Source organism: Perca flavescens, chromosome 19 (genome assembly GCF_004354835.1).
Source record: "Perca flavescens isolate YP-PL-M2 chromosome 19, PFLA_1.0, whole genome shotgun sequence".
Taxonomy (NCBI): Eukaryota; Metazoa; Chordata; class Actinopteri; order Perciformes; family Percidae; genus Perca; species Perca flavescens.
Window position 1 is genome coordinate 23,637,324 of NC_041349.1, and position 25,834 is coordinate 23,663,157.

Sequence of the window (25,834 nt, forward strand, 5' to 3'; positions counted from 1 at the left end):
AACGTCGCTTGCCCAATCAAAATGCTAAAGCAGGTATAGTGGGCCAATCATAATCTAGTTTGGTGCTGTAAACCATCAGAATTAGCCAATAGGATGGAATTTACAAAAAATACCGCGCATCTCTCTTTTTTCAATCGCAATATAATAATATAATATATACTATAACATAAATAATATAATATATAGCTAGGCCAGACCTCTCAGGTGAGAGTACTACATACAATAATTACAGGCTTAAACAATGCACCTTTTTAATGCAATAGTTCTAAAAATGTCAGTCTATAGGCCTACAATTATATTGTTAAGAGTTATATACAGGTGTGTATATATGGTCCAACTAACCTGATATATTGGAGGAATTATGTAAACCACTGTGAATCCAAACAGTTTTTTCTGATCTTTTTATAGCTAAACTACAGGAGGCGTATTCATTGGCAAAGCATTTGTTGTGGCAGATACATTTTAAGCCAAACATCGACATAAGGGTCCAACGTTGTCCCTTAACTCAGATAGGAGTAATGAGAACAATGTGATGCAGCCATTATAATACTGGTGTTAAGCATCATTCTTACTTGGGCTAACCACCGTGAGATTAGAACAGAATATAATTCACAGACCCACCTTTGCTTCACACTCGGGTATAAATGCATACTGCATTTAACCACAAGATGGCCCCAAAGTGATACAGAAGGTCTACAGAGCAAATAATGGTGGAATTCATCTAATTTGAACAATAGGACTTGGCAGACATTTTGGCTTGTCAATGTAGGAAAACTACAGGTGGAACTAATAACATTAATTAAGTCTGCTATTTTCTCATATTGTGTATGCTGGTCACTGACTTACAGGGACACCTAATGTAACAAAGCCAATGTTAATGGTATGAATTACATCTGTGCCTGTCAACATGTCTTCCATGAAAAAGGTGTAAGTGAATTCATCACACACCGATTATCAAATTTCATTAATGATGCTTTGTTGATCTCAATAGCTAATACATGGTTGTATTATCCCCTATAAAGCATATGAAGCAGAGAACTGACCCAGTGAAGACAGACAATATGTCCATTTTACATGTTTTTATTAAAGTTGCATAAAAGTGTAACAAAATTGGGCAAAAACAAGACCTGTTGTTGCTATTGCTACATTTGTTTGTTGGTTTGATCTAATCATTGTCCAAAAAACACCTCAATCTGCATGGTTTAGCTCTTGTATTTAGCATCACGATGATAATCAGTATATATTTCTTTTGCATTTTTTTCCCCAAACAGTAAAAAAACAGACTTCTCAATAACAGTCTCAGAAGATATAATCCAAACCTGGATTTAGAAATGAAAATCCACTCAAATTCACCTTCTGATTGAGCTTGCCTGGTACAATCCAATGTCTACAAAAATGCAGACCGTGCTTGATTTGGAAACCCCACCAGGAAGGCAAAAGCAATCGCACCAAAGTGTATCTGAAGGGATTTTTGTTTAACTACATGTTAATCCAAGACCTGGCATCAAGAAGTGTCATGATCACAATAAAAACAGACCAGTATTCAAATGGAAAAATGTAAAGAACATTGTTTCATCTAAACAAAATCACTGTATAAAGGCCTAAGTATTAAACACTCACTTCTAAAAAACAAAACAGAATCTCATTTTGTTTTTTCAAAACAAAAAAATAGCGACAGAAGGTCCACATGCCGCAGTTCTGCTCAGTAACACACGTGTTTAGCAGTTTGCGTTACCTTTTTAAAAATGAATGTCTCCCTTTTTTTTTTTTTTTGTGTAACATAAATAATACCTAAGGCAACATCTGTTTTTTTTTTTAAAGGAAAGGAAAGCGAAGTAAGGATAGAGGGAGGGTGGGCAAAAGGATGGAAATGGGTGGGAGGAGAGAGGGGATGCCATGGAGTAATAACAGAGCAGCAAGAGGGAAATGGGCCAGTGTGTGTATGAATGCATGTGTGTTGGCGCTGACACAGAGACAGACAGTGGAGGTCTGCTGTCACCGCAGGTGTTAGCAATTGGTCACAAGAATCGCAGCAAATCCTTCTGCTTCTCCAATTGGCCGATGGGCTTCCGTCTCTGATCTGATTGGCTCAGGATGAGAAACAGATGGCTTATTCTTAGAGATAATTGGCAGCTGCAGCGGAGAAACACATCTCATCACAGCTATGGACTTGTCTCTCTCCCTTTCTTTCTCAGCATTTAGAGTGTGAGTGTGAGTGTGTGTGTGTGAGAGAAAGACGAAAATGAAAGGTGAATGCATTTAGACAGCTTCGATGTAAAACAGTGGCTTCCATCCCTCCCATTCAGATGTCTCATCATTTGTGGGTCTACTGACAGGCAGAGAACAGTACAAAGTCCCAATACCAACTTGAAGCTCCAAAGACATTTTTAGAGTTGCATGTATGTGTGACTGCTCTGAACTGACGTCTGCCAAGCACAAAACAATGTGGTGGACTGAATAATTCCTAAGACACGAGGAGAAGAGTGAGAAAGAGACAGAGAAAAAAAGGCAGCTTTGTTCTGGGTCCCCCTGTCGGACTGTCAGTGTGTGTGACAAAATGCATCCAGAAAAACAAAACAGGAACCAGTCCTCTACTAAAAAAAAATCTAAATTTGTCATACAGAACAGCAGAATATACAGGCCAGAAAATAACACTCCTATTATGAATGTTGCTGTACATTATGTAGCAACATGTAGCATTTAGCAACACACAGACGTACATACAGTATGTATGTGCAGGCTGGACAGCAGCGACTTCTAAAAGAGCCTCTCTTACAACTGCACTACACATTTGAGGAAAGAAAAACGTACTTTTTCACCCCCAAGAATTTGAACTCTATTCAAGAACACCCAACCTAAGAGCTACTTCTACACAAGCCTCAAAGGAAGATTTTTAGTCTAAAATTGGTTGGACCGTATGACCACCGCAGCCAACCAGTGACTTTTTTTTTTTTTTTTTTTTTTAAAGGTTCAAGCACTATTTCCAGGGATCCAATTTCCCTCTTTGTTGGACTAAAGATATACCACACATATTCTTCGTGGTCAGAGGTTCAGATTTTCTTCCGAAAATGACAAAGTGGAGAAAAAAAAGCACCACTGTAGCAAATGCCTCTGATTAAGGGGCGTAATTATCCGAAAAGACTGTACTGCCCCCAAAAAAAAAAAAAAAGTTTAAACCCCTTACAAATAACAAGATAAGGAATCTCATTGGTAGAGACAGAAGCAATGATTAGGCCCTGCTTCAAGCTGATTGGCTGTTTCCCCCTTCGTCGTTCTCCCTTCCACTCTTTTCTTTGCTGTTGCAGACTCTCTCTTGTTCCTCTTCCCACTCTCAGCCGCTCCACTCTCAGTAATTACGGGACTCGTCTCGTCTCTGCTCCTCTTCTCTCTTCCTCCTCAGACAGATGGAGGGTGGTATGAGGGAGGGTGGGAGGAAAAAAAAAAGAGCTGGATGAGGAAGAGTAAATCCATACAAAGGGTGAAGGAAGAGCAGGAGTGAGAAAGAGGCGGAAGGAGAGTGCCTGGATTAAGACCAACGAATCGCACCTTGTTCTTTTCGCCTGCTTATCATTACGCGTTCTTTACTTTTTCTTCCTCGCTGATGGTTTTTTTAGTAAGGGAGTCCAACAAACAACAAGGGAAGGTCACAAAATAATGAAAATTAAACGTGATTTATGGGGCTGGATCCGAGGCAAAGAATAGATTAAAAGAAAGGGGTTTAGAGCGGAGGGTGTAATGCAAACAAGGTTCAGTGAAAGAACCTCAATGGAAGAAAACTGACATCAAAATACAAAAAAAAAGATGGAAAGCACGTGAGGAAGACGAGAGGTGAGGGGGAGGGTGTGGGTGTGGAGGAGGAGGAGGGACGCCATCATTTCTTCTGAGGCGTGGAGAGCTTCTGCATCCCTCGGATCTTGTCAAGCAACTCTGAGATAAAGTCCTACGGGGAGACAGGAGGGACAAAACACATGAGGGGGATTCAGAACCAAAAGAATCCAGCACAGTGCATAGATGCGGGGGTAAAGTGTCAGGGGGCAGGAGGATGGGAGAGAGGGAAAGATCTTACCTCAGTAGGTTTAAAACAGTCAACCAGTAAGTCCTGTAAAACAAACAAGAATATGAATATAAATCTCGGCTTTTGTGTGTGTGTGTCCTTGCGTGCTTTGACACAAGCGTAGAATTGTATGCTACCTTGACCCTGGCTCCCCGCTCAACGTCACTGGGCATATCCAGCAGCTCATCCACATCGATCTCAAGCTCTGGAATGGCCTCCTCCTAGAACACGTGGAACGAGAGATGAGCACAGTTAGAGACCACCTACAAGTGTACTTAGAAAGAAGGGATCTTGGTTGGTTGGTCAACAGTAGGGATCGACCGATACTTGTTCTTCAAGGCCGATGCCAATTATTAGTAGTTAGTGAAACCGATATTTGGAACCAATATGCATTTACAGTGAATTTCTTTTTAATATAATTCAAGTTTTTTCTTTTATTGAGAGTTGGTCAATCAGAACAGAACTGACAGCATTATTGTGGTATAATAATATGTATGAAGTCCCATACATACACTTGGATCATCAAAATAAGCAATAATAGTAAAAAGTAACAAAAATAAATTCAAGAGAATGAGTCCAGAAACCACAGTGGTACATCTCTTATCATTACTATATACCAGCAATACCATAGGCAAAATAGTGATCCCATGACCTCTTAAAGCCTTCATTTTCATTATTAATTCTGGACCGCATGTGTTCATATGATGCCATTTCTGACATAAGTTCCAGCCATTGTTTAAACTCTGGAGCGGAGGTACTTTTACACACTCGTAGGATCACTCGAATGGCCGTTACAACCCCAACTTTTATTACTGCCAAATCATATTTTGAAACTTTTAATAATTCAGCTTGGTCCCCTAACAGGCACAACCTCTGTGTTTTATGTATAATAAGACCTAGGCCTTTCCCTATCCGTTCTACAACTTTTTCCCAAAAGGGGTTTACCAATTTACATTCCCAGAGTGCATGTATGTAAAATGTATGTATGTAAATGTTCCTGTCTCTGTCGGACCAACAGAGGTCATTGGGCATTATTCCCATCCTATAAAGTTTAGCAGGAGTAAAGTAGAACCTGTGTAACACTTTGTATTGAGTAAACTTTCCTCTGGCTTCCTTTATATACCTCCCTGAGTCGGACAGGATTTGTAGCCAATTTTCATCACTTATTTCACACTCTTAGTCTTTCTGCCAGATGATCTTCAGATTTTCACACGCACCTTTTTGTAACCCATTAAAGATATTGTAAAACTGGGATGCCCTGTGTGTTATATTTGGTAGTTCCATAAATTCTATTACTGGGTTTCTACCCTGAGTAAATTTGCCTTTGGTGATACATTCTGATTTGCAGATATTTCCAGAAATTACCCTTATACCCCAAGTTATACTTTTGTACCAGATCAGATAAGGTCACAAGTCTTCCTTCTGAATACAAGTCGTTTATCTTATGAATTCCTTGTACATGCCATTGATCCCAATAAACAGACCTTTTCCCACTTCGTATATCCGTATTATGCCATAGACATGCATATGATTGTCTTGAGTGTGATATTCCACATAACTTGTATGCTTCTCTCCAGACTGATTTCAAATGAACCAGAAATGGGTTTGAGGAATATCCATGTCCGTTAGTCTTTGGTCCATGTGAGAGAATGTCCAAAGGTGTGAAGTGACCAGCCATTTCTTTTTCAATACTGATCCAGCTTAGTTCATTGTCTTTTCTCCTCCAGTGTTCACTCAGTCTGGACATTTCAAATGCTAGGTTGTATAGCTTTACATCGGGAAGGCCTATTATAGTGAAAATTTAAAACATAATACCCAGTAAAAGATAGTCGGAGAGCGTTGTGGGACATTAAGTCAGACTCATGATGAGTGAAACCGAAGCAGAGGGACAGACACAGAGCTGTAGTGGAGCCAGTGTAGCACACTTTTTAATGAATTAACTTTATCGGTTATTAGCCAAATAAAACGCACATACAGATAATCTGCAAACTGCCAAAAAAACGCCAATAATTGGACTGGGCTCAATCCCTAGTCAACAGCTCCTCTCTCTCTCTCTCTCTCTCTCTCTCTCTCTCTCTCTCTCTCTCTCTCTCTCTCTCTCTCTCTCTCTCTCTCTCTCTCTCTCTCTCTCTCTCTCTCTGTCATTCATTCATGGACACATGGATAAAAATTGTCCTCATCATTTCTATTCCTAGTCCCTGTGTTTATGTTATGTGGTTGTCTGCAAATAGTCCAGCACTGGCATTTCTGTCTCTGTGTTACAGTGACTGATAAATGGCCATTTCTGAACACTAGAGGGCGATGTCCTTCCATTACCACGCTTGTTGTACATGACGAAGAAAAAAGAGGAGAGACAAAGAAACTCGAAAAACAGTCCTATATATATTTTCAAATAATATTTTTTCAAGGGTGCAAAGAACAAAATGTCTATTTAAATGCAAAATGTGTTTGCCTATGCGCACAGTTTGTGAACATGCTTGTTCTGTATAAAGAGCAAGCATTTAGGGTTTGCAATGCAAATCACAGCTTCACTTGACGGTTTAAAATCCTACTTAACATAATGGAAACAAAGTAGCGGGGAGGTGACAGTGTTTCAAAAGGGCTGCTACACTGTACTGAAGTACACTAGGGCTGCAACTAACAATTGTGGTCATTATCAAATAATCTGCCGACCTCAATCTTGTCATTTTTACACTTTCTTCTTTCCTCTTCTTTAACTTTTTGTACAAAGGAGATATAACGTGTTACCTAAGGTATGGTTAGGGGATTCGGTTATCCTGGGACAGAACCAGGCCAGTTGTTTTCACTTATTTTCAGTCTTTATGCTAACCTAAGCTAACCGGCTACTGGATGAGGCTTCATATTCAGCATACAGATACGAGAGTGGCATCTATCTTCTCATCTAACTCTTGGCAAGAAATCAAATAAGCGTATTTCCCCAACATGTCAAACTATTGCTTAATAACCAGACTAAGTGCATTATTGAAAGCTTGCCTGTAAACGTCTGACTGTCACGCTGTTGCCTAAAGTGAAAACACGCTGCTGTAAATCTCAAAAGGGTCAAATGTACTCCAATGAATCATCGTAGATGTTTAGAACTGCACAGAAAGTTAGAGAATAACTTCATCCATTCGCACCTAAACAGAAATAGCTGCAATTAATAAAAATTTACACTTTTAATTTCAGCAAAGCAACTATCGCCTGAAACTATCGCCTGATACTGATGAGCTGACATGTAATATGAAGGTTAAGGGCAACCTTGCCACTAGCTCAGATATATTTGGCTTTTTAAATAAGTAAACGTGAGTAAGATGTAAGTTTGTCTTTGTCTCGTTCTTTCCCTTTCTCGCCACGCCTTCTCCCTTAAGCCAATCAATTCCCTTCTTTCTAATTAATCTGTCGCTCTATAAAAAGTGGTTTCTTTCTCCGTTTCTCCATCTGTCTCACTCAAGCACACTAGCTCAGTGTGTGCGCTATCAAAGTGGTTCACCACTGGCAACAACAACAACACACACACACACACACACACACACACACACACACACAAACACAAACTAAACACTCGTTTCCCCTTCTTTTGTAGCTCAATTGCTACCCTATATTCATGTCATTCGCTAGGAATCTCTCGCTCGCTCTCGTCCTCCCCCTCGGTTGGAGTTGCCCACACCAGCTGTCTCTGCACCTGCCCAACTGCCCCCTACTCCATCTCACACACACACACACACACACACACACACACACACACACACACACACACACACACACACACACACACACACACACACACACACACACACACACACACACACACACACAGCATGCTGGGTGGGCACATTTGTGTGTCACATTAACCGAATGATACTTTTTTTTTCAAGTGACAAGGCTTAAACATCACACACACCTCACATACACATGGATTAAAGAATTATAAAATAAGCAATAAGTCTGAGCTAGATCAAGTGTGTGTGTGTGTGTGTGGATTTAATTCTGAGCAGGACAGCCTGTGTGCGTGAGATAGAGACTGGAGGTGACAGACAGACTTACTGTCAGCAGAGTCACACACACACACACACACACACACACACACACACACACACACACACACACACACACACACACACACACACACACACACACACACACACACACAGCAAAAATACTGACACAAGTACACTGAGTACACTATTAACACACACTCTGGTATTATAGAATTTCAAAATTAAAGCTTTGAAAGAGACACAAAGGTGCACACATGCTTAGACTGCAGACATACTGACGCTGTCTGTTAAACACACACACACACACACACACACACACACACACACACACACACACACACACACACACACACACACACACACACACACACACACACACACACACACACACACACACACACACACACTACAGGCTGTGAAGTCTGACACAAAGACTGTTCTGCACAACATGTGGGCTCCATGTGCTGCTACTACATGATGCAGTAAAGAAAGCAAAGACAGAAAACGTGAGAAAGGCGAGAAGACAAAGGAACAACAAATAGAAACTCAATTCTTTACTGTAATCTACAGTTTGAAATGCTTTCCTGCCAATTAATTTCTTACATTAACAGCATTTTATTTCGACTTTGGGTCTACTTATAAGGTAAATGTAATGCACTAATTGCCGTTCCTGAAAAGCGTAAGAGCTACACGTTGGCTTCCATTTAATACAGCTTACTTGAAGATGATTTAAGAGACAGACTGTTCAATCTGCTGGGGGGATGGGGGGAGGTGGGGAGGGGAGGGAACGCCAAGAGGAAGGAAGGTAAGAGGTTAAGGAGCATATCGAGAAGAGAAGAGGGAGCAGCTGAGTGGAGCAAAGCGAGAGGGAGTGAGGAGGGAGGGAGGGAGGGAGGGAGGGATGTTAAAAAAGCCCGGAAGAAAGGCTTCAGAGAAGAGACACAAAGAAAGCAGGGAATCACGAGGGAGGATTTCCAAAACAATCCTCCAGACTGACTTACTGAACTAGTCTAGAGTCTGGAGGGGATTTTACTGTTGGCTGCAGATGTGATCTGGACTAAAAGGTGCCTACAAGATATTGGCAAACACTGCAGGATTGTGAACAAAGCAGTGTGGATCTATTCAAAACCTGATGTACCCTGAACCAGGAACAGTTTCAGCAAATCCACAAAACATCAGCAGTTTGGATGTTTGATACATTAAAAGGAGTCACTGTGTAATTTATGATAAGACAAAATAAACTGTATTGATCCCACACTGGGGGAATTCACTAGTCACAGCAACTCAAGAGTCTAAAAAAAAAAGTAAAAGGAAAGACGACTTCTATTTCCCATAGTTACTCTAGACTACTGAACAAAAGGCCAACAGTATTTTAAAAGGCCTATGAAATAATTCCCACATATTAAGCACTTCACTCGTGGTTCTGTTTATGCTACATGTCATTAAAAACTGCCTCTGTCATTCTGGACCACCAGCATCATCTGAGAAACAAACTGCTACTAAAAAAAAAAAGAGGCATATTTTATTGTGGTCTTTAAATTTAATTATACTCTGCCCAACGAGCTTGTGAATATGATTCACACACCACCACAATGCAGCTGAGAGACAGCGCTGTCTGTCTTACTGGAGGCCGCCTACGGAACAGAGCAGAATGAGATGTGACAGTATGAGAGCGTATTTGTGTGCATGTGTAGGTCACATAGTACTATTATTCCTCTCGCAGAAGGCCGTGTATAGCAGCTGCAGGCTTGGACAGATCAGATGCCAGATTCAGCTCCCTCACAGGAGAAACATAAGCCCCACACACACACGCACACACGCACTTGTTAAAAGCTTCCAACACTGTGAATGTTTACTTGTGAGACAAACATAATGCAGTTACATGCTACGCACAGAGAGAGATAAATAGTACTGCATAGTAAGTAGTAAAATAAGTTTAGGCACGTACGTATAGACACATGGCTAATGAAATGACAATACAGGTCCATATTCAGTGTAATAAGGTGGATATAAGTTAATGCCTTTTTGTGTAGGAAGCTTTGTTTGTAAGTAGGTCACAGAGGCCACCTACAAGGATTACACAGCATTTCTTCCAGTGCTAACGCACTACATAGCCGATTCCTGTGATAAACTGCGTTTGTGAGTGTACGAAAGAGGGCCAGAGAGAAAGGGAGATGTAAAAAAAGTAATTAAAATGTAGAGCATTACAGAGAGCTTTACCAAACGCTGGACGATGAGTGACAAATAGCCACTTTTGCTTTCCTACCGCCGCAGTAACAAACAAGGATAAAAATAGTCAGACTTCCGGATGGCCAGTCGCCCGTTTTGCAATAAAGACAATGTTTTGGCCAGTTACAATGCAGGGATGGGGGGGGGAGGAGGAAGTTAGAGACAGAGGGAAGTGATGGCTGGAGGAGGATGAGGAAGGAGTAGGAAAAGTAGGCCGCGTGGCGCTGTACAATGTCGCCACTCACTCCAATTTCCGTGTGTGTGCTTGTTTTGACTGGGATAAAAAAAAGACTCCTTTCTACGCCATTTGCTTCTTTTATGTTACTTGCTTGTTATTTCTTTTTATTGAATAGTTGTAGAGAGAAATACAGATGCGGAGGGGGAGGTTGACAATTGGAACCATTTTTACACTGCTACACTAACACTATGGGTCTTTGCTTCCAATTCTATTTTTAATGTCTTACTGTATTGAGGTCAGCCCAAGCAGGAAAGTGTGTTTTTGCGGAGTGTTTAATCGGTTTGCATTATAGAGTGGGTGAGTGAGTGCATGTTGAAGTGTGCTGCTCCATTAAAACTATTACCCCATGCCGGTTGACTTGGCTCAGTGACACAGGTACGAAATATGTGTGAACGCTGACAAGTTACAGACACAGCCACTCTGCAGGCAGTGTGAGCACAGGCATAGCTGTGATTGTTTGGCTCTTAAGTGTGTGTTTCGGTTCTCACGAGTTGAGAGAAGTATCCACACAACAATTTTACAGCTCCACATCCCTGACACCACAGCAAGAAGGGTGCTAGTATCAATCTGTTTCATTTGGTTTGGATCAATCACTCAAGAGCTAAGAGTATGAAACCAAAGCATCTGCTTGGATTTTCTGCCTATTTGCACTCAAAAAAGCAGGTTGAAACATTTTGTTATGGAGAAAACCGGATTGTTCTTTAATCATCTTTGTCTAACGGTCCAAATCAAAAGGCCTGAGCTATGAATCATTCAGCGCTTCGTCAATACGTTAAAGCTCGGTTGTGATTGTGAAAAAGGATTATTGGTGCGTCACAGACAGAGAGAACATCAAGTCACCCACTGAGGTGTGCTAAAGGACGGACAACGGCGAGGGAGGGAGAGAGAAACGAGGGAGAGAGAGAAGAGAAGAGGCGAGCGCAGAGGTGGAAAAACAGAAGCGTGGTTAAAGGCCAATGAAAACACTCGGATGAAAGAACCTAGAATTTTGATTACATATTCTGTAACATCCAAGTAAAAAAAAAAAAAAAAAAAGGAGATGAAATCTGACAGTCAATTCGACACTAGTGTGGTCTTGTCTACCCCACAGAAAAAACAAGTCCTGCATTGCTCAAGTTCAGAATAGTGGCAGCTTAAAGATGAAATATGCTTCTGCAAAAAAAATCACGTAAATCTATTTGACTAATTATACAGAGACTTGCAGATGAGCCGATAAGCACACCTTTGAATCCACACGTCGTATGCATGTGCAGGCCTGTTTCTTAAATAAACAACGATTGGGCCAGAAATATTATGCAAGAAAACTAGAGTTGAGTCACACCGAACATGGGACTAAAACAGACCGTAAAGACAAAAGCATTTTGTGATTTATTTTGTAATTGTTCAACTTACTTCCCAGAACAAGATCATAGAAATGTATTAAGGAGTTAAAGTTATGCTGTCCGATAATGTGCAAATACCTGCGGATAATATCTGAGCATTGGTCATGATGAACATGCCAATATGGAAACATCGTATTTGATAATATGACTTAGTGACCTATTTATATATGCTAGAGAAAGGGAAAAAAAAACTAGAGTCCAGCATGTAAAAATAGTGGAAAAATACTGGGCTTGAACCCGCTTCCTGTCATGCTCTCCCCCTCTGTCTCTTTATCTTTATGTCTCCTTTGATGCCCTTCCTGTCTGCCTGGCATTACCCCTCTGTGCTGCTGTCCTATAAATCATTCTCAGTGCGTCTCTAACAGGGCAATTCATAGCGTGTAGGCCACCGTGCTGTGGGCACTTGTGAGCGAACGAGAGAGAGAATATAAGAGAGAGGGGTCAACAAGGGTGTAGAGATTAGGGATGCATTGTGTCAGTCATCGGCTGCTGCTTTCCATCTTCTCTCTATCTCCCTCTCCCTCACACGATTGCTTATCAGGAATCTGCAGCTCTTTCAATAACAGACATTGTTGGCTTCCCTCTCCAAACACTTATTTTCCTTCCTCCCAGAACCAGTTTGGCTCACAAAATATGTGACACCCCCATCCCCCCCGAACATAAGATTAAAAAGGTCTCCTTTTCATTCTTTTCTTATGCAATGAAGGGGTTAAAACACCAGAGCACCCAGCTACTTCCTGTCTGGGCACGTGACCTTGGGAGATAGCGGGGGAGGGGAGGTAGAACGATATCTGTGGGAAGTGGCTGGCTCTGTGTGTGTGTGTGTGTGTGTGTGTGTGTGTGTGTGTCTGTGTGTCTGTGTGTGTGTGTGTGTGAGAGAGAGAATATTTGTGTATGTTTGTTTACAGAAATACTTTCGGGGGGGGGCAGAGTTGACAGTGAGTGTGTCTGCGCACGCAATTAATCTAAGTGGTGATTGGCTGCTGTATGCACACAATGATAAACCACAACAATCCATAATCAATACAATGCAATGTACTTATATACTTATAATCAGTCTGGAGTGTGCATGTAACTGTGTGTGTGTGTGTGTGCGCACCTTTTGTTCATGTGTGTGTGTGTAATCATAATCTCTATTGCACATCTAATCAGCTGAATGTCTTTCCTCCCAGGAAGAATATAATGTCCAGTTTTAAATTATAAGAAAAACAGTAGAACTGAACTAACTGCTTTACAGCCACGAAAGCAAATAGAACTTTTATCAGTCAGATTTTCTGTCCCCTTTCAAACACCTTGCAGTGAGTAAGGATTGTTTTTGTTCTATTAAAAACCCCTCCTAAAACAGCATGTACCCCTCATTGAGCACATCCTACCAGAGCCTCCATATGTTTAGACTCTGCAGCCCTGTCAGCCTTCCTGCTATCTCACTACTGATAATCTGTCATGTAAAGTAAAAAGAACCAGAGCCTCCAGAGTCTGGTGGTAGTGATGTGGGCTTGCCATTGTGCTTCAGAGTGTGTGTTGCTTCAGAGTACTTATTGCAGGAGAAAGCCAAACAAAACAGGCTCCAAGTACACAGAATGTATCTTCATATGATGCCAGGAAACATTCATCACTATAATTAGAAGGCAAGAACAGTAGTTTTGGCAGTTCTTACACTGTAATTAGGCAACAATAGCACATATAGACACACACACACATCTATCTATATATATATATATCTCTATATATCTATCTATATATATATATATATATATATATAGATATATATATAGATATCTATATAGATATCTCTATATATATATATATAGATATCTATATATATCTCTATATATATATATATCTCTATATATATCTCTATATATATATATATATATATATATATAGAGAGAGAGAGAGAGAGAGAGAGAGAGAGAATGAAAGACATATAATATAGAGTAAAGTGATATTAGTAAAGAAGAGAGTGGCTAGCTAAATCTGAAGTTGCTAAAAGATATGGTTTGGCCTTGCATGCACCCAGAGCGTGCACACATGCACACACGCACACACATTGCTACAAATCTATTTGGAGAGTTAAAATATAGAGTGTCACCCAACCTTGACTCCCCCAAAAGCTGCCCAAAGTCATAGCTGCTCGCGGTACGGTTGAATGATTCACACATTGGCTTGTTTGGCCTGACTGAACGGTTCAGTGGTTTCTGTGTGTAGACTGGACATGTCTGTGCTGCAGCTTCTCCAGGGAAAACAGGCCGGCTGGTCCCTCAGGGTCCCAACCAGCCTCGGGAGGACTTGTACTGGCAACCGCGCAGTGGCGCCAGGGCCCGAAGCTCTGCTGCTGTATCACGCTTACTAACTACTACATGAGGGCCAAAGGTTGTCACTGCTGATGCTCAGTTTACACCCAAGTGTGAAGTCAAATTTAAAGCAAAAAGAAAAATCCCTGGATGTGATGCATTTCACTTTTCCAGCCACAGCAAGAGGCACATTCAGCATTGATAAAAAGGTTAGGATAGGCTGAAATAGCTACCATAGCTGGTCAGGCAAAAACAAAAAGCATGATCTACATAAACTTTGTCAAAAGAAAACCAAAGTGTAAAGACATCACAGTACAGCACAGGGACAAGTTGTTAGCACTAAAGACTGTAAAAACATCAGAGTCTGAGGAGCATATCATGAGTCAATCCTTGTAATGGTGTAACATTAAAACTTTTAACATTTCAATTTCCATGCAGCTCTTTACAGCTTCTATCTGTACCTCTCTCTATCATACACACACGGTGATCCCAGCAGCATCTCAAGTGCCCACTTTCACCCTCCACCTCCACTCTCCATCTCCTCTTGAGTCTGTCATTTCTGCAGCAGAAAACGGAGGACAGATCTGAGGAGGAGATCATGGCGCTCCGCAAATTCACACAGTCCGATATCGGTGTGTGTGTGTATCTTGGGACCATTAGAGAAAAAGTAGCCTGAGGTGCTCTAACACACACACACACACACACACACACACACACACACACACACACACACACACACACACACACACACACACACACACACACACACACACACACACACACACACACACACACACACACACACACACACACACACACACACACACACACACACATACACACACACAAGCCAGAAGAGTCATTACCACTACAATTGGACTGAAAACAAGATTACGTGCAGATTAAATTAAGAATACAATACAAACAAGGATTAGACCAGATTATCATGATGTCACTCTTGGCGGGTACTACACACACACACACACAAACAAAGGGCCCTTCATTCATTTGTTGATTTTGCCGTGTCATTCATTGAATGACTTATTCCTTTATTCTGGCAGTTTGAGGCAGGAGTGAAGTTTGGCAATCCTACAAGGTTGTTCAGGTTCCATTGAAATATTTTTTTCCCATTACGGTAATTTGCACACACTTTTCCACAGAAATGACCCTGTTTATTTGTGGAACCTTTTAATTCATTCTGCCATTATTGAGATGTAATCCCCACGTATTTCAAAGGGGATTAGACTTTAATACAGATCAATCATCAACACAACCTCTGACGCTGACTCAAACACTGGCAACACATTGGGAAATCTAATAAGTGGATGTTATGGTTCAATTCCATATTCAGTCAAACAGTGACAAGTTTCCAGCAGATCATAGAAACAAAAACAAACCCGACAAGACAAGACATGGTCTGAAACAACAACCCTAATAAGAAACTGTATGTCCCAACAGGATCATTCATTTGCTTCACAAACTGATTTCTTCTTTTAGCAGCCTGGCAATTCATGTACTCTCCTCAGGTGTGTTCAGTACTAGGTCTTGGTGGGTTTTATGGCAATTACAGAATCCAACTGTAATAGATTAAAGTGATAATCCACCCAATATCACATTTCAGATATCAGATTTTATAATATGGAAAATAGTTGAATGATGAGAGTGTGTGTAAGAGAGAGAAAGAAAGAAAGAGAGTGACCCCTTCCTGATGAATCAGTAATATGTAAGTCAGAGTCTTTGCCCAAATATGGTCATTTTTTCCTTCCTGCTCAATGACCAAATGCAAATTGAAGGAATAAACGTATGTAAAGTAAGTAAATGTATCTATGATTCACTACTGAATTAGATGAACAATATGAAACTACATAATTTGAATTTCATATACTATCATAAATGACATTATTCCTCCACCTCATTCATCTTTTATCTCTACAGTATCTGCCTACCAGCCGTCTGTCAACACATCCAGTTCTTCCCATTGCCATTTTAACAAACATCCTGCCGCATGACTTCCACGTTGCGATACCGTGAAAGCTTACGTTCCTACAGCGGTGACATCATGGAGGACATATGAAGCCAACATGGCACCGGTGCTCTAACCTGGCAAACTCTTGATCAGTGTCTGCTAACACAGTGCCACAGTTCTGAACACAGTCTGTTCCTGTAAACCCATCTGACCCTATCATCCATCAACTCCTCTGAATATACATTAGCAGGGAAGACACTGTGCACAGCTCCTGCACTGTCTGTTATTGGCGTACAAGAAGTACAATAAACACATTATACAAACACAATCAGATATATACTGAAATATGCTTCCCTGCAGTGCAACAACAGCCCCACTGGCGTCTGCTCTAATGCACCTCCTGGGACTAAAATACACTCCTGAGTGGATCTGTGTTGCCTCACTCAACCTGCAGGCACTTGGCTTTGCTTACAATGAGACTTCACGAGGACGACTCTGTACCAAAGATGCATGTATGCCAGGCAGCTGCTGCCAACTCTAGTCGCAACTATTCAATATTGGGACAATGGCTTTGTCAGTTTTAATTTAGATTCAGCATGCAGGCCAATATAAACACGCATCACCAAGACCTCATATTCATCTCTCATTTAAAAGCACTATTACAGCAGCAACACCCTGGAGTCACATATGGTAATAACACTGGCCTGTGTTCCAAACTACATCACTATTATACCCGTGCTCTCTTTAAAAAGCCTCCTCAGGGGTGCTAGAGCTTTCACATAACAGCTACCAAAAGCATATGCAGTCTTAAAATGAATGAATTAAAAGAAATGACAGTGAATAGACTTTGGTTTGGACCAGGAAGAGTTTTTGTCTGAAAGTACCTGTGTGATACTTTGTAGCTCATTCACAATAATGAGCAGAGAGGCACAGGGGTGCTTTTAATACATCAGTCATTATATTTACGGAAGCAAAAATCAACGGTTTCGTAGGACGATGTGAATTAACAACCGTCTTTCAAGTCTGTAAACTGTCTCATGACATTAAACAAGTTACCGCCTGCTTTTAGACTTGCTGCAAGCAGCTGCGTTCCGTAACCATGCTCCAAATTTGCCCCGCTTGACATGCGATCATTGAAAAGTGAAATGGTTTTGTTTAAACCTTTTACACCTGGCTGACAGCCCAACGTGTGTGACAAGAGGATGGAAAGATAAGTTCATCAGGGTTAGCTAGTGCTGAAACATAATACTGAAGGCTTTTACATGGTGCAGAGGTGTTGGGCAATCAGTACTGTACATGCAGCTTACGCTGGCAAACACATACAGACAGAGCATGTGCCAAGGATCATGACAAACAAAAAAGAAAATGAGACAATCATATAGAAGAATAATGTATGTATACACGCACACACACACACACACACTTTGTTATGCTTGTATTATCTATTTTCCCCTTTCTCTGCTTTGCCCGCCCAGAGAATTTGGCCCACCCATGAGAGAGAGACATTATGGCTTTAAAACGAGCAAAGTGGCAGTTGGTCAAGGCCACACCCCCACCCTCCACCTTGCCCCCCCTCTCTCCTCCTCAATAGCTACAGACACAGAAATGGCACATCCTAAGGAAAGCTCATTGTGGGACTGGCTTTAGTGGCTGTAGTTCTGCACCAAGGCTTAATTTCGGGAAAGAGACTTCAGATACAGTATTAGGGGACCACTAAGGCCTATATAAAAGAGACTTCAGATACAGTATAAGGGGACCACTAAGGTCTATATAAAAGAGACTTCAGATACAGTATTAGGGGACCACTAAGGTCTATATAAAAGAGACTTCAGATACAGTATTAGGGGACCACTGAGGTCTATATAAAAGAGACTTCAGATACAGTATTAGGGGACCACTAAGGCCTATATAAAAGAGACTTCAGATACAGTATTAGGGGACCACTAAGGTCTATATAAAAGAGACTTCAGATACAGTATTAGGGGACCACTAAGGCCTATATAAAAGAGACTTCAGATACAGTATTAGGGGACCACTAAGGTCTATATAAAAGATACTTCAGATACAGTATTAGGGGACCACTAAGGCCTATATAAAAGACTTCAGATACAGTATTAGGGGACCACTAAGGCCTATATAAAAGAGACTTCAGATACAGTATTAGGGGACCACTAAGGCCTATATAAAAGCATCCAAAGAGCACCATGTCATGGGACCTTAAAATGTTTTAACTAGTCACCTTGATTTTACTTTTTACTACTTGATACATTTGTTGTGCTTTTATTATTGTTTTTAATAATGTTGTGTAAGGTGTCTTGGGTGTCTTGAAAGGTGCCAACAAATCAAATGTATTATTACATTATTATTAATATTATTATGAGTGATAAGTGATCTGCAGATAGCATGAGCTGATGCACTCTTGAAATGTAAGCAATCAGGAGGAGGATGCAATGTGACAAATAAGTCACAAGGGAGGATTTCTTGTCAGCTAAAATGATAAATTGGCCAACAGAACTGACCCCCACACATGTGGTGCATTACATTCCTTTATCTCTTATCTTAACATTAGGCAAACCTTCACCTCAAACCTGACTCACATGTTTAAAACAGCACCTTAAAAAGCGATTGACAGCTAAAAAAGAAACCCTAAACTGCGCATAACGCAACTGCAAATGTACTTAACCAAGACCGACATGTGAGTGTGTTTGTGTGAATCAACAGGTGTGTATTGATTGGTGTGTTAATATTCTCCATTTTCCTATGTACTCTGTGTGTTTGTCTCTCGCACACATTTCCTGTGACAACATACATAGACATTCCCCTGGATGACTCACATCCCCCATTTTCTCTCTCTCTCTCTCTACATCCCTCTCTTTCTTCATCCATGCCTTCTCTCGCTTGGCGTTCTATACTTCCTTCCGATCTTAGTCACACACAAACCAAAACACACGCTTGGTCTCCCTCACTCACAACGTTCTCGGCAGCCTCCCTCCTCTCTTGCCGGGTGGATTTATTCGCTCGGTGGCTTAAAACTGCTCACATGGTCAGTCAGTGGGTCAGGCTACAGTACATGCTGACTCACCCCTAATCAAACAGGAAAAGAACTGTTCAACATGTAGGACCACATGTAAGCTATTGACACAATGTGTGCATGCCCGTGTGTGGGTGTGTGTGTGTGTGTGTGTGTGTGTGTGTGCTGTTGTGGGGGGTGTTTACAAAGACACACTGGAGTCTTTCACTCCCGCTGTGTAACAACCACTCTTTGTAGTCACCCTCTTACGCACACTGAGTGAAACAGGGTAATACTGATTGGTATTCAGACCTTTAAGTGTAAAGGTTTAAGCAAATGTTGCACACTGTGTATGTGCATGTCTCTGTGTGTGTTTGTGTGTGTGTCGGTGTGTGTTTGTGTCGGCTGAAATGGCTTACTTGCATGGACCCACAACACTTGGATGCATGTTGTGTTTTTATTGACCTGGCTGTAGCCATCGCTTCTTTAATTTTGTTGATTGAGACCACGATAGATAATCAATTTACAAACTTCCTTTACTGCACTGTTAACATTAGAATTAAGACTTTTAGACTTTTTTGGGTGAGAAAAAGTAGTTTTGTTCATTTACTCAGCTGTCAGAAGTCACTGGATTGTTTTCAGTGCCTGATCCGAGTGCTGCCTCAGTAAAGAAAAGCGGACTTTAGGCACTACTACTATATTAAAGCAATAGCAGAGGACACATGTTACAAAACACTTTCTCCCTATGTGACAGCCCCGCCTCCTCCTGCTGATTTTTCCTTCTCTTCTTGCCATCCCCTCTAGCTTTTTTTCCTTCTCTTCCCCCGTTTATTGCATTCCTGCTCTCCTTTTCTGCCTCTGTTCTCTTGTGTCCCCATCTCTGTGTGTGTGTGTGTGTGTGTGTGTGTGTGTGTCTGTGTCTGTGTCTGTGTGTGCGTGTGTGTGTGGCCACGTAGGGCCCTGGAGTTTGGGGATTGGACCGCCCACTCGCCCAACTGTTAACTATGTAGCTTCTGGTCAGCCCCAGTGTATTATATGCAGAAAACACAATGAACTGAGAGAGAATAAGTCTTTACTGGCACAATTGCCATGGAAATGATACCAAGGCTGCTGTGAAATTTGATCAGTTTTACTAGAAGTGCAGTTGTGGACTTGATGGACCCCCCCCCCACACACACACACACACACACACACACACACACACACACACACACACACACACACGCACACACACACACACACACACACCTCTTTTCCCTAGAGTGAGCTCAAAACTCACTTAGCACCTGTATATACAAAGCCAGTAATAGAGTGTAGGCTCAATAAACAGCACAGAAAATGTACACAGTTTAAAAAGTAATCTATCCTTAAAGAAACACTCCCTGATTTTGTTATGTGCCCAATAACACTTTTAAATCCTAACACTTCCTGCCAGTTCAGTGTTTATGTTTTCAACCTAACACAGTTACAGTTGGGTTTAATAGAATATAAAGTGGGAGATGGGCTGGAGTTGTGGGATTCTGAGCCTCTATTGTAGTCTTATGTAACCCCACAACCCTATCAGATGAATTCAAGTAACCCCTTTACTAACAATGGGAATTACTGCTCTATTGGGCACTATATCAAACCCAGTGTTTGTTTTTTTAACAAAGCAAATGCCACATTAACATCAACTGCAGGAATATAATACGTAACTGAATGGATCTAGTTCTAATATTGCATTGAAAGAAAATAATAAAAACAGGTGCTTCTTGGAAATTATGATTTTACTGAGCCTTCTTTTACTAAATGGACCTTTTTTTTCCACTGCATGGTTAACCAACACAAACATTTATCCCCGCCTTGTTGCCATGGAAGGCTCGGCTCCTCACTATTACCCATAGCAACTCTGACTGATAGACTGACTAAGTGTCTGGATGAATATCTGACAAGCCAGGCTGGCAGAAAAGACTGACTGACTGCTTGTAGCATGTTTAAAGGGATTATATGAATGGGGAAAATAGCTCATTATGAATTCCCTGTTGAACAAACCCCATGCCGTCTTATTAATAGCTGAAATATGTGTCCAAGACAGGAGAGAAATAAAGTGAGACAGGAAATAATGAAGGGTGACAACGAGGATTATGGCATGACAAAAAGACAGACACAGCAAGACAAATGAGTGAAAGCAATGGAGGGATATAGGGAGGTGAAAGAAAAGGAGTAAAATCCCAGGCCACATGCTTCAGATCTTTTGTCAGTGAACAGGGTTCTCCCACTCTGCTCCCTGACCGGCTAAAGCTGCCTCTCCAGTTACACTGTTGAGTAGCACGTGCTCCACATTTCCCCATCTAAATGAGCCCAATGTGTCTCTATCAGTGACTGTAAATTAATCTCTTTGTTGTCTAAAAGCCTAGCCAGACACAGAATCAGAACAATGAAAAGCAAAAAAAATAAATAAAAATAGGCATCAATATTTGAGATGAACGAGAGATGTGTGTCCAAAAATGTGAAATAAATCAATATCCTCTTTTTTATTTAGAATAATCTCATAATCCCATAACCTCACTGTTACTGCGACACCTATTCCTAAGGCTTTTATGGACTCTTTGTGACCCTGTCTGCTCAAAAAAAAAGCAGACTAAGCAACAAAGCATCTGTGCATTAAAAACATGCCTGACTGGAAGACTGGGTGGATTAGTGAATGAGAGATGGATGGATGGATGGATGGATGGGTGAATGAATCAATTTATCTACACTAGGGGTGACCCCGAATAGTCGAAGATTCGATGCGTCGATATGCGGAGCCTGATTCGACCACCAATCTCACAGTCGGATCTTCGCGGGTGTTATTATGAAACGATGATCATACCATTTTGGCAATATGGGGGTGCTCAATGTCTAATTTCACACAGAACTACTGGTTTTGTACGGTTATATTAAGTTATATACAGCCTTTAATTATGATAATGCTGTAAAAAAAAAAACGTGAAAAGAAAGAAAGAAAAGTTCAATAAATATTTTTTACGTGTGTGTGTGTGTGTGTAAATCCAACCACCCCTGTGAAAGATTTAAGTTTCATTTTCCCTGATCGGCGACAGACGAGGAGCATCAGACGAGGAGATTAACGTTACTTAACAATGTCTGGAAAAAGAAAATCTAAAGTGTGGATGCACTTTCAAATGGTAAAAGATCCAAAAAAAGTAAAATGCAAGTTGTGCCAACAGCTCATGTCCTACCACTCGTCAACAACAAACATGGCTTTCTACTTAAAACGGGTAAGTTTATTACCAATAAAGACCTTTCACTTTTTCATATATAATGGCGCTTTTAATTTACGAATAGCAATATCATATGTTGGGACTTAAAATATGTTAGTCTTTTTTCTAGATCCACCCACAGTATCAGACTGACGACAGCAGTTCATCTAGTAGTAGTAGTAGTAGTAGTAGTAGTAGTAGTAGTACCGGAGCTGCGCCAAAACTAACTCAAAGAAAGCTAGATTTGAGACCGCCATTGCCCGAGAAAAGGAAAAGAGAAATCCCGGACAAACACAAACACACACACACACACACACACACACACACACACACACACACACACACACACACACACACACACACACACACGATTTGACTATCAGTCGACTATAGAAAGATTCGTCAATTCTGATTCGAATGTGTAAATCCTTAGTCGGGGACACCCCTAATCTACACTAACAAAAGAGAAAATATTCATCCTTGAAAATCCTCGTGCACGGTCTGCTATCACTCACCACTTTGATTGTCTTCTGGTGAATTAAAAAAAGGTCATACTAGAACACAGCACTGCAGACAATCACAGCACATTGATTTTAAAATCCTCTCCAGGCCTTTTGATCGCCTCTGCTGGCATGCAGGACTCTGTGGTATCCGTACTACTTTATTATTATTCATATGTCACAGGATATCTCTATACGTGCCGTTAAAACCTCATTGACAGTTGGATACAATCTGGTTTTCACACCAGATGATAAGAGAGGTGTTGTGTCTGTCAGACTGATCTCATGAAGTGGCGTATGTATGACACGCCAATTCGTATGGCATTATTGGCTTGTTATCAAGACGCATACTCGCTTTTTAGAGGGTTTCTCAATGCCCTTTAGCCTCCATTGACTTACCTTACCTTGCGATTGTGTGTGAATTACAGGACTTTCACCCAGGAGAGCGGGGATCGTGTCACGCGTGTGAGGTTTCCTTTCCACGTTTTTTCTTTTCCTAAACCCAACCCCGTTCTTCTTTTCCTAAACCCAACCCCGTTCTTCTTTTCCTAAACCCAACCCCGTTCTTCTTTTCCTAAACCCAAACCCGTTCTTCTTTTCCTAAACCCAACTGGTTCTTCTTTTCCTAAACCCAACTGGTTCTTCTTTTCCTAAACCCAACTGGTTCCTCTTTTTCTAAACCCAGCCCGCATGTCGCGTTTCCTAAACCCAACCGTAGCCTCGCGATAACACGTAGCGTGGCGTGTAGGTTTACGCTGTGTCGTTGCAGACTGCCGTCCGCTGTATACAGCGTAGACATAGCTCAAAATGCGTACAGATAACACGCCACTTGTCTTTAGGAAAGTGGCGTGTACGTTTACGCGAAGTCATGATATCACGTTGCGTCTGTTGTTAATGTCCAGCCTGTCTGCAACAAGACAACTCTACTATTATAGCAACAGCCAGGCCATCCCTTTGTATGTCTGTGTGCGGCAGGGGATGCCGAAGAGATAAGTAGAATGTTTGGAGAGTTGCTGAAAGTTTTGCTCCGAATCAGCAAAAACTTTTTATCCTCTATAGGCCAGCCTAACTTAACTTAGTGTAAATATGATTTTCTTCCAGCCTCTTGCATTCCTTGCCTTTTTGTCTCCGTTAGCCTACTAGGAATTCTCCAAACCTGTTAAGTCGTTGTGTATTCGTCACGCTAGGAATAGAATGTGGGTCAATGCCAGCTCAGCAGAGACGACATGAGCTTAGCAACTACTGACGCCAGTAGCTGCATCACAGCTGCCGCCAGGTTACATTAGAACTGCATGGCTCTCCATGTGTCGCAATGACCAAGAATAGGGTTTGATGTGTGATAGTGCAGAGTGACTCTAAAGTTGGCTTCCACTGATGGTTATACTCAGGCATTAATACAACCAGGGGTCATTATACATTCCCCCGCCCCTCTGACAAGACAGACAACTGGACCCCCCCACCCAGACTCATCAGTATCACCTCATTTGTCTAATTTGCCCCTCAACACCCCTTCCTGAAGAAAGTATCTCCCTCACTGCCACCTTCACTTTCCTTAAAAGTTTGCAATCAGAAGAGACAAGAAAGAATGAGAGGGGCGTGCAACAAGGGTCCCCGCCTAGATAAACCAAAGATTTCTTCATTTCTGTATTGGAATGATGTGCTGCTTGCTTGGTTTTCCATTCAAAACAGCTCCCAAACAGCAGCTAAACAATACATTAAATGACAAAAGTATGATTTACAGTCAGCTATTAATACTTCATTAAATGAATTCACAGGTGTGCTTTAAAACGACTTCAGCCAATCAGAACAGAGAGCAGAGACTGTCCGTTTCACGGTAAGGCTATAAAGCTGCATCAGCTACATTGAGCCTACCTGTGGGTGTGTGTGGCTGAAGTTAAACCACGCGGTCTTTATGTGACTGTTAATGTCTGACATGAAATCTTTATTTCCTGTCATGTTCACACTCTTTCATAATGTTCCGCCTTCACTACCTCATCTACTTGCATATGGCCCAGATACTATAGGCTATAGAAGAAGAAGCGAGGCTAGGCCAAAATCAGCGACAAAGGGCCTTTTAATGTTCCTTTATCAACAGTTTGCTTTAGGACTGGACAGACTGACAAGCCCCAGAGCTGATAAACTGATTTATTAGGCTATACAGTAGAGCTCTATTACTTAGAAGGGCCGCCTGATCGATACGTTCGATCGGTTTCGAGGCCGGTTATTGTTAGGGTCTTTACCTCACAGTCGTAGAGGTCCGTTAGCTGGTCGATAATCCACTCCTCCAGGTTCAGTCTCTTCCTCAGCTCCTTACGGTCGTATTTGACGGTTACGCGTCCCTGCTTGCGAACGGGTGTCTCCGGTTCCTCCGTGGTGCCGGTCGGAGTCTGGAAATATACCCGGGGTTGAGGGCTCGTCTCCGGGCTTGTAACTGCAGCCATGGTCGCTCGGTTTGGGAGAAAAGAATCTCCCCTGGAGGTGTGGAAGTGTGAAAGCGGCGACGGAAAGGAGGCGAAGCGGTCTGTGGACGTGCTGCTGCTTGATTTTCCGCACCGGAAAAAAAAAAAGCCGACTGATAAACGTGAGAGTTGGAATCCCCGAAGAAACTGATGCTTTTGTTGTCCAAAATCGTTCAAAGGGACATTGGCAGGAGCTGGCCGCGTCTACAAAACACAACGGGCCGACGGTTACGGCGAAACGAACAGTGTAACCGGCTTATTGGGCTATTTACAGCATGTAAACTCTGCTTATATATAAAAAAGAGAGGTGAGCAGTAGCAGAGCCGGCCTCAACTCTTCATTCAGTAGTACAAAGAGAAATCACACGTCTCTCTCTCTCTTTCTCTCTGTCCCCACGAGAGGTGCGTGCGCGCTCTCTGACTGACTCGAGCGCATCCGACGTAGCGCGACTGAAAAAAAAGAAAA

The 25,834-nt window shown here is 41.6% G+C and overlaps 1 protein-coding gene across 1 annotated transcript; it reads right to left on the reverse strand.

The window, feature by feature from the left end:
• Positions 1-1,064: 1,064 nt before the first annotated feature.
• Positions 1,065-25,803, reverse strand: ppp1r14bb (protein phosphatase 1, regulatory (inhibitor) subunit 14Bb). Its single transcript, XM_028564735.1, has 4 exons — positions 25,151-25,803; positions 4,192-4,275; positions 4,067-4,099; positions 1,065-3,940 (listed from the first exon to the last, which is right to left on the reverse strand). The coding sequence occupies exons 1-4, from the start codon at positions 25,349-25,351 to the stop codon at positions 3,872-3,874; spliced, it is 387 nt and encodes a 128-aa protein (XP_028420536.1). The 5' UTR covers positions 25,352-25,803; the 3' UTR covers positions 1,065-3,871.
• Between the last annotated feature and the right edge of the window lie 31 nt (positions 25,804-25,834).

What these genes read in the sequence shown, in the direction of transcription:
- ppp1r14bb (XM_028564735.1), bottom strand. Translation starts at nt 25,351, where the DNA reads ATGGCTGCAGTTACAAGCCCGGAGACGAGCCCTCAACCCCGGGTATAT. An exon ending in CGGACCTCTACGACTGTGAG is followed by an intron (nt 4,276 to 25,150) that starts GTAAAGACCCTA and finishes CACGTGTTCTAG; the next exon opens with GAGGAGGCCATTCCAGAGCT. An exon ending in AGCGGGGAGCCAGGGTCAAG is followed by an intron (nt 4,100 to 4,191) that starts GTAGCATACAAT and finishes TTTGTTTTACAG; the next exon opens with GACTTACTGGTTGACTGTTT.